The following is a 9,325-nucleotide window of genomic DNA, read 5'->3' as shown; positions in this document are numbered from 1 at the left end:
CCCTCCGACAGTGCGGCGCTCCCTCAGCGCTGACCCTCCGACAGTGCCCACTGGCATGGCGCTGACCCTCCAACGGCGCGGCGCTGACATCACAGCAGTCTCTCATTGATTTGAATGCTGCTCCCCAGAGAGATGGCGTAAGAGAAGTTTAATGAAATATAATTTACTGCTCATGTTTTCCTAAAAACATGCTTTTTTTCTTGTTCTGTGCAGTGTTGGAGCACTGTATCACATATCGCTTGAAGGAAGATAAGATTGTGAATGAGTGGATTGCTTTCAGCATGAAACGAAGTGGAATTGCACTGAATGCAGGAAATGTGGACATCTTTGAACATGAGGTAACAAATTTAGGAAATTTCACTCTTGGAGTTGTGTGAACAACCACACACTGCTTTATGGACTATAGGTGTCACAGGCCTGGGACAGCATTTATTGCCCGTCCCTAATTGCCCCTTGAGAACATGGTGGTGAGCTGCCTTCTTGAACCATTGCAGTCCTTCTACTGTAGGTAGACCCACAATGCCCTTAAAGTGGGAATTCCAGGATTTTGACCTAGCAACAGTGAAAAGCAGCAATTTATTTCCAAGTCAGAATGGTGTGCACCTTCAAGAGGCACTTGCAGGGGATGGTGTTTATTCATTGTTCAAAAAGGAGCCCCAGAGAAAATGAAAAATCTCTTGAGTAGCGATGAACATTTGTAACAATCAAGAATGACTGAACAGGCCTGAACTCTTTTCTGGAAGGAAGAGAAGGCTGAGGAGTGACCTGATTGAGTCTTTTAGACAATGCGGTGGGTTTGGATATATGTGGTCGTGTGGAGACTGGAACTAGGGAACCATCAATTCAAGATGAGTGTGTCCAATTGGGAATTCTTGAGAAGCCTCTTTGCCTGGAGAGTGGTGGGAGTGTACAGTCTTAAAGCATATTGGAAGGCGACCCACTAGGAAAGCTGCAATGGAGTAGGATAAATAACTGAAAAGGAGAAATTTGCAGGGCAATGGAAGAAAGAGCAGAATGTGTAGTGGGACTGATTGCACAGCCCTTGTAAAGAGCCAGCACAGTCACAATGGGCCAGATGTACCACATGAGCGATGACAGCCCTAACTTCAGTCAGAATCACTGTCATATTGGGACTGGAGAGGGTGAGTAGAACAGGCTGTTTTCATTCAGCTTATGCCTGTGACGCTTGCACATTCACGCATGTGTGGCCTGTTGGTGTGGATTTCAGACTACTGACCACCTCCCCTGACCCCCCGACCCACCTCCCCAACCCCAACCACCAGCCAGGCTCGTGAGCAACAATGAAGTTACTCCCAGTGACCCTTAAACAACCTGGCCTGTGTGAGCTTGAATATTCTCACTTCTGTAGCTGTCTGGATATCTTCCATAGTATAAATGCTGTCAAACTGAAAGAATAAGTCTGGTCCCTGACGCAGTCAGTTATATGTCGTCATTGCCAGAGCGAATAGTGGTGAGACAGAGCAATTTTGTATGGAATTGCACCCAGTGTGACACAACCAACAGAATGTTATTTTCATTTAGCCCCCTCACCCCCAATCTCGGCCCTACCTTAAAAATATTTCTCTCTCTCTCAGGTCCTTAGTAAAACCGCCAACAAGACTCGGCCAGCAGCAGTCAAACGGAACATCCGGACACCAATGCACGACCTGAACACCCTTGAAGAGCTGTATCCTTTTAAAGAAGCTCAGAATACAAGACCTGTGCAGTGTTCTTGAGAAATGATGCTGGAGATGTGTCAGGTGTCATCGTAAGGATTTCATATAACAGCCTTGCAAGTCCTCCTGTGACCCAAAGCTTGTAGCAGCTGATTCCTGTTGGAATTTACTTAATCTGTTCTCAAACGCTGACAAGCTGCACTGACGCTGAGGCGCTGCGAGATCCCAGAAACTGCAGTGTGATAAATGACTAGTTGTGTGTTTGGTGGTGAGAACTGAGAGATGAACATTGAGTGGAACAGCATGAGAGAGAAAGAGGGAGAGCTCTTTGATCAAAAGCACAGGATCTTTCACCTCAAATTGTGACAGTTGCGCTACCTTTGATATTGTGGGTCTCCCACAGTACTGAAGGGTAGACTGATTCTGTCATGGAGTGGGAGTTGTACCACTTGAGGTGGAGGTATTGCAAATTTTAGGCAGCGCAGCTAACGTGAAGGAGGTGGAGTCCGGGACAGAGCACTGAGATTAGTTGAACGTACTGTGGGTGCAGGGATCAATTCTAGTTAGTGCAGTGAAATGCAAAGCAGGACCTGCAGCCATGCTGCTGTAAGTGAGGCAGTAAGGGATTTATGGGGCAGTAATACTGGCCTGTTTCTGTGTTGTATAATGTGTGTGAAGAATGACAGTGGCCAAAACTGTGCAGCCAAAACGAGTGAGTCCCTGTGTGACCAATACATTTCCTTTGACTCTGGTCAGTGTCCAAGCAGAGACGGAGGAAGAGAACTTGCTTGATTCATACTGCACACCTGCTAAGGTACCTATCTTATTGCAGAAGACACTTTCCTTTTGACGGTCAGAATTAACTCACTTCACCTTGAGTTGTGACCCGTTTTTCTCTGAAGTTGTTGAGGGGGTGTGGGAGCCACTGGCTAGGCCAACATTCAGTGCCCATCCCTCATTGTCCTGGAGGCATGTCTGTATTTGTACAGTTGCAGGGTAGTTCCAGGATTTACCCAGTGGGCCCGCAGCTGATGTTCAGGCTGGCAGGTCCCCTTTCCCGTGCTTTGGCAATGCTACACTGAGAGGGAGTGTACAGGGCAGACTGAGTGGGATACCCTGGGTGTAAGGAGGAGGCAGACTGACTGGGACACTGTGGTGGAAGGGATAACGGGGAACAGACTGACTGGGACACCCTTTTGGGGGGTGGGGGGGTGCACAATGGGGGGTCAGACTGAATGAGACACTGAGAGTTTCTATCTTTTCCTCAGATATGGATTATGACTTCCTGAAGCAGCAAGACTTGAGCTAGGCAGGGGTACTGAAATGGGTAGGGTTTGTATGAATATGAATGTTGTTTTTGGAGGCTGGGGACTGTGGTGTTTGTTCTCAGTGTGTGCTTCCTGTTCAATCTGTACTCCCTTGCTAGGCAGGATCACAGAAGCGGGTGCTGACCACTCCAGAGCAGCCACAGTCAAAGAAGGTGTCCGTGACCCGCAGTCCACATCTCCTCTTCTCTCCAGCTTCCTTCTCTCCAAGGTAACAGTGCATTTTCAACTGGCAATTGGATATGCTGAGGTTGAGATATCAATCAAATAGAATGGAATTAGCTTTATTGTCACGTGCACTCGAATGAGTGCAGTGAAAAGTTTTTTGTAATGTTGTTGCTTTGGCACCATCATGTTCCAAGCTATAAGATCCACTTCCTGTGCAAGCAATCTACCCCAACACCCCTCCCGCCCCTGAGACCCCTCCCTATCTCTGTAAACCCACTCCAGCACTCCCCCAGCTCTGTTGTTGGTGGTAATTTGGAATCTTATTGGTTGGTTGGTGCCTGAATGAGTTATTTTTTGTTCTGCTGCCCTCAGTCCGAACCCATCTCCAAAGTACAGTTCCAGAGCTAACCGCGGTGAAGTTGTTGTCTCCTTTGGCACGGCGCAGGGGGCCACATGGCGAGGCATGGGGGCCAGGACTGCCAGTGTTCAGCTGCTACTCGCGCCTGAAGACTCAATCATCAAACGGTTCAAGTACATGTTCCAGAAGTTGCGTGACATCCGTGATGGTGAGTCCCATTCAAAGGTGCTGGCGTTTTGATTTCACCCACGTTTCTTTGGAAGAAGCAGCCCAGTTGTGGCGTGACTGAGGATAATCCTCATTTAGAGAGTATCACAGGTTCCCTGTTGTTCAGAAATTCCTTCTTCACTCTCCTGCTTAAAAGCGCACGTTTGCAACCAATCCTGTAAGGTGTGTTTGTGTTGGGGTGGGTGGTTGTGGTCTGGCCTCAGTTTGGGTCACTGTTGAGATCAGTCCCAGTGGAAAATTGGAGGGTTGTCGCTGGGTGACCCACACTGCTGATATTACCACTCTGCTTGACCGGAGGGCAGGTTTAGGCCCCAGGAAGAAACGATCGTCTTTGGAAGGGAGGCAGTTGTAAATTTATTAGAATGCTTTCAGGGATGAAAGAGATTACTTGCACTGGCAGGTTGTGCAGAAAAGGCTGGGACTGACGTCCTAGTGGACGTGTTTGCTTGAGTGGTTGGGGAGGGTTTAAACTAATATGCCAGGGGGATGGGAACCTATGTAAAGAGTCGGAGAAGAAGGCAACAAGAACAAAAACAAATGCTAGAAAAGGGAATAAGAAAAGTGATAGGCTGAGAAACCAAGGACAAGATTCAAACAGGGCTAGTGAGAAAAATAAGGAGGAGGCAAACACTGTTAAAAGGACAAGCTTAAAGGATTTGTGCCTTAATGCAGGGAGCATCTGCAATAAAGTGGATGAACTAATTGTGCGGATAGATCTAAATGAGTACGATATAATTGGGATTATGGCGACATGGCTGCAGGGTGACCAGGGATGGGAACTGTATGTCCCAGGGTATTCAGTATTTAGGAAGATCAGGCAAAAAGGAAAAGGTGGCAGAGCGGCATTGCTGATTAAAGAGGAAATTAACATAATAGTGAGAAAGGATATTAGCTCGGACAATGTGGAGTCTGTATGAATAGAGTTGAGAAATACCAAGGGGCAAAAAGCATTAGTTGGTGTCATATATAGACCCACAATCTGCAGTGGTGATGTCAAGAATGGCATTAAGCACAAAATTAGAGATGCATTTGACAAGGGAATATCGGTGATCATGGGTGATTTTAATCTGCACATAGATTGGGCAAATCAAATTAGCCACAATGCTGTAGAGGAGGAATTCCTGGAGTGTATATGGGATGGTTTTTCTGATCAATTTATGGAAGAACCAACTAGAGAGCAGGCCATCTTAGACTGGGTGCTGTGTAATGAGAAGGGAATCACTACCAATCTCGCTGTGCGAGACCCTTTGGAGATGAGCGACCATGACACGATAGAAATTTTTATCAAGATGGAGAGGGAGGTTGTTGATTTGGAGACTAAAGTGCTGAACCTTAATAAAGGAGACTACGAGGATATGAGGCGTGAGTTGGCCTTGATAGATTGGGGAGAGTTACTGAAAGGATGACAGTGGATAGGTAATGGCAGACATTCAAGGAATGCACTGGGGGAACTGCAACAACTGTTTATTCCTGTCTGTCACAAAAACAAAATGGCTAAGAGGGCCAATCCATGGCTCACAAAGGAAATAAGACATAGTATTCGATCCAAGGAAGAAGCATACAGATTGGCCAAGAAAAATAATAAATCTGAGATTTGGGAGCAGATTAGAATTCAGCAAAAAAGGACCAAGGGACTGATTAAGAAGGGAAAATAGAGTACGAAAGTAAGTTTGCAGGGAGCATAAACACTGATGCAAAGAGTTTCTATAGGTATGTGAAGAGACCGAGATAGGTAAAGACAAATGTAAGTCCCCTACAGACAGAAATGGGGGAATGTGTAACAGGGGACAAGGAAATGGCTGAGGTATTAAATACATTTTGGTTCTGTCTTCACAAAAGAGGACACAAATCAGATACCAGAATTGTTGGAGGATGCAAGATTTAGTGAGAGGAAAGAACTGAGGGAGATCAATATTAGTGGAGAAATGGTGCTGGGTAAATTGTTGGGATTGAAGGCCAATAAATCCCCAGGGCCTGATAATCTACATCCGAGAATAGTTCAGGAAGTAGCTCTAGAAATAGTGGATGGATTGGTGGCCATCTTCCAGAGTTCTATAGGCTCTGGAACAGTCCCTGCAGATTGAAGGGTAGCTAATGTCACTCCAGTATGCAAAAAGGGAGGTAGACAGAAAACAGGGAATTATAGACCAGTGAGCCTAACGTCGGTAGTGGGAAAAGTTCTCAAATCTATTCTCAAGGATTTTAAAGCAGAGCATTTAGAAAGCAGTGGCAGGAGCAGACAGAGTCAGCATGGATTTATGAAGGGGAAATCATGCTTGACAAATCTATTGGAAATTCTATGAAGATGTAACGAGTAAAGTTGATAAGGGGGAGCCAGTCGATGTAGTATATTTGGACTTTCAGAAGGCGTTTGACAAAGTCCCACATAAGAGACTAATGTGCAAGGTTAAAGCGCATGGGATTGGCAGAAGTGTATTGAGATGGATAGGAAACTGATTTGCAGAGAGGAAACAGAGTAGGAATTAATGAGTCCTTTTCAAATTGGCAGGCAATAACTAGTGGGGGTGCCAATTTATGTTACACTGATGAGATCCTCCTGGCCCACGTTCGAATCACTGCACTTTCCCAATCATTTCAATAGCAATGGAGTCACAAAACACCAGCTCTTGTCTTAAAAATTCAGAGCTCTCTTTACACAAAGTCATCTGACTTATCAAGAAATGGCAGATAATTCACAGTTCTCCTCCTACCTTTGACTTTCCCTTTCCAAAGCATAGCAGAAAATCGCTTCAGTGTATAAATGTCTATATTCCAGCTTTCATAGTCTAAGCATGTACATGTATTCCCAATAGTTTTGTAGATTGTCCTGAGAGACTGCAGAGCCTCTTCCAGTTGCTATGGCCCTATGGACCAGAAGTTCTTTGTATTTAAAGTGCTGGAGTATAAGGACGCTGAGATTCTGCTGCAGTTAAACAAAACCCTAGTAAAACTCCACTTGGAGTACCAAGAGCAGATCTGGGCACCACACCTCAGGAAGGATAGATTGGCCTTGGAAAGAGTACAACTTTCGTTTATTAGGATGATACCTGGACATCAAGGGTTTAAGTTATGAGGAGAGATTGTACAAATTAAGCCTGTGTTCTCTAGAATTTAAAGGTAAAGTGTGATCTAATCTAAGTTTTCAAGGTATTAACAGGGTAGATAAACATAAACTATTGCCACTGGTTTGGGATTCTAGAATTAGGAGCATAGGCTGAGAATGAGGGCCAGACAGTTCAGGAGAGATGGTGGGAAGCTCTTCTACACACTAAGGGTGGGAGAGGTTTGGAATTCTCTTCCCCAAACGGCAGTGGATGCCCGATCCGTTGTTCATTTTAAATCTGATAAAGATAATGTTTGTGTTAAGCACCGGTATTAAGGGATATGTGCGAACGGCAGGTCTGTGGGGTTAGGCCGTGGATCAGCCATGATCTCAATGAATGGTGGAACAGGCTGAATGGCCTACACCAATTCCTCTGTTCTCTTGCCTGTAATACCTGCTCTGTGTTCAATTAGTGTCCTCAGCTGGAAAGCAAGTGTTGGCTTCAGTGCCTTTTGGCTAGAGTGAGGGGAGTAACCAGCCAGGTTCCTGTCCCTGTTAGCTACTTCAAGTATGGATCAGACTCACCGTGTTGCTGTTCCCAGATGTGAACACAACACGTCCACATACAGATGAGATATGAGGGAGTGTGGTTTGTGGAAGGCATTGAACCTTCAGGATAGGGCAGTAAAATCGATTAGAAAATTGAACGTTCTAATGTGCTGTTTATTAATACATTCCAGTTCTCAATGACGGGATTGAAGACCTGAGTCAGGTTTTGACAGATCATTACAATATCGAGGACATCCAATCAGTGGCTATGCCAGCACAGGTGAGGAGCAAAATTCTGGTTCTTAATCATGCCCTTATCACGTGGACTGCATTGAAAATGGCCCAGCGAATATAGTATTCACAAAACCTAAACCTATTCAGAAGAAATAGTAATCTCAAGAATTAAGTCAACACAGTATGGAGTTAAAGGAACACAGCGGGTCAGGCAGCATCAGAGGAGCAGGAAAGTCGATGTTTCGGATCGGGACCCTTCTTCAGAAATGGGGAGGGGGCAGGGAACTTGGAAGTAAATGGAGGAGGGGTAGGGCTGGGGGAAGGTAGGTGGAGTGGTGCTGGGTGGATGCAGGTAGAGGATAGTGGTTATTGGTCAGTGGGAAGGGTGGGATAGATAGGTGGAAGAGAAGATGGACAGGTTGTGTCAGGCCGAGGAGGCAAGAGGGGGGATGGGTGGGCTGGGAAAGGTGGGTGGGATGGATAGGTGGAGACGAAGATGGACAGGTTATGTCAGGCCAAGGAGACGAGGATGAGAGGGAGGTTTGGACGTGGGATGAGGCCGGGGGCGGGGAGACTTTAAAACTGGTGAATTCCACATTTAGGCCTTTGGGCTGTAGGCTCCTGAGGTGGAATATGAGGTGCTGCTTCTCCAGTTTGCGGGTGGTGTCATTGTGACACTGGAGGAGGCCCAGGATGGGCATGCCACCCAGGGCATGGGAGGTGGGGGGGGGGGGGGGGAGTTAAAATGGTTGCGACTGGAAGGTGTTGTCGATTATCGTATACAGAGTGTAGATGCTCCACGAAATGGTCCCCGAGTCTGCGCTTGGTTTCACCAATGTAGAGGAAGCCATATCAGAGCAACGGTTACAGTAGACTAGGTTGGAGGATGTACAGGTGAACTATGTCAGATATGGAAAGTTTGCTTTGGGTCTTGGATGGAAGTGAGGGGGGGAGGTGTCGGGGCAGGTGTAGCACTTCCTGTGGTTGCAGGGAAAGGTGCCGGGGGTGGTGGTGCTAGTGGGAAGTGTGGAGCAGACGAGGGAGTCCTGGAGTGAGCGGTCCTTATGGAAGGCACATAGGGTTGGAGAGGGAAATGTCTCTTTGGTCATGGGGTCAGATTTTAGGTGGCGGACGTGGCAGAGGATGGTACTTTGAACTTTAAGGATGATCAACTTTACTAACACCTTTCACTCCAAGCTGGAATTCACCTGGACCATCTCCGAATACCTCCCTCCCCTTCCTGGGCCTCTCTGTCTCCATATCTGGTAGCCGTCTCAGCAATGACATCTGTTTCAAGCCGACCGACTTGTCCTCTGCCTCCACTGCATCCGCTCCTGAGATGGAGCGTTCCACTCCCGGACATCCCAGACGTCCTCCTATTTCAAGGACCGCAACTTCCTCCCTCTGTTGATTGAAAATGCCCCCAACCGCATCTCTTGAGGGCATATCTGCCCTCAAACCCCATCCCCCAACAAAAATAAAGGTCCTCCCATTATCACCTCACCAACTCCGCATCCGACATATAATTTTCCACCACCTACAATTCGATGCCACGACCAAAGAGAGATATTCCTCCCTATCCCTATCTGCTTTTCATGGAGTCGCGGAGTGAGCGGTCCCTCTGTCCACTCCCAACTAGCCCACCACCCCCAGCACCTTTTTCCTGTTACTGCAGGAAGTGCTACACCTGCCCCTAGACCTTCTCCTCCTTTCCGCTCCCCCCCACTCTCCTCCCCATCCAAAG

At 46.9% G+C, this 9,325-nt stretch overlaps 1 protein-coding gene across 3 annotated transcripts in view; it reads left to right on the top strand.

The window, feature by feature from the left end:
* Positions 1-128: 128 nt before the first annotated feature.
* Positions 129-9,325, top strand: part of pola2 (polymerase (DNA directed), alpha 2) — a 42,607-nt gene continuing 33,410 nt past the window's right edge. For all 3 annotated transcript variants that reach the window (XR_007266038.1, XM_048619744.1, XM_048619743.1), the window contains exons 1-6: positions 129-338; positions 1,596-1,687; positions 2,433-2,490; positions 3,103-3,212; positions 3,542-3,735; positions 7,539-7,627. Coding sequence is in view for 2 of the 3 variants with exons in the window: in XM_048619744.1 (XP_048475701.1) it covers positions 189-338; positions 1,596-1,687; positions 2,433-2,490; positions 3,103-3,212; positions 3,542-3,735; positions 7,539-7,627 (693 nt within the window). In the remaining variant the exon portion in view is untranslated. The remainder of the gene's footprint in view (positions 339-1,595; positions 1,688-2,432; positions 2,491-3,102; positions 3,213-3,541; positions 3,736-7,538; positions 7,628-9,325) is intronic.

Source organism: Rhincodon typus, chromosome 43 (genome assembly GCF_021869965.1).
Source record: "Rhincodon typus isolate 14 chromosome 43, sRhiTyp1.1, whole genome shotgun sequence".
NCBI classification, from domain to species: domain Eukaryota; kingdom Metazoa; phylum Chordata; class Chondrichthyes; order Orectolobiformes; family Rhincodontidae; genus Rhincodon; species Rhincodon typus.
This window is presented reverse-complemented; position numbering and strand designations above follow the sequence as displayed.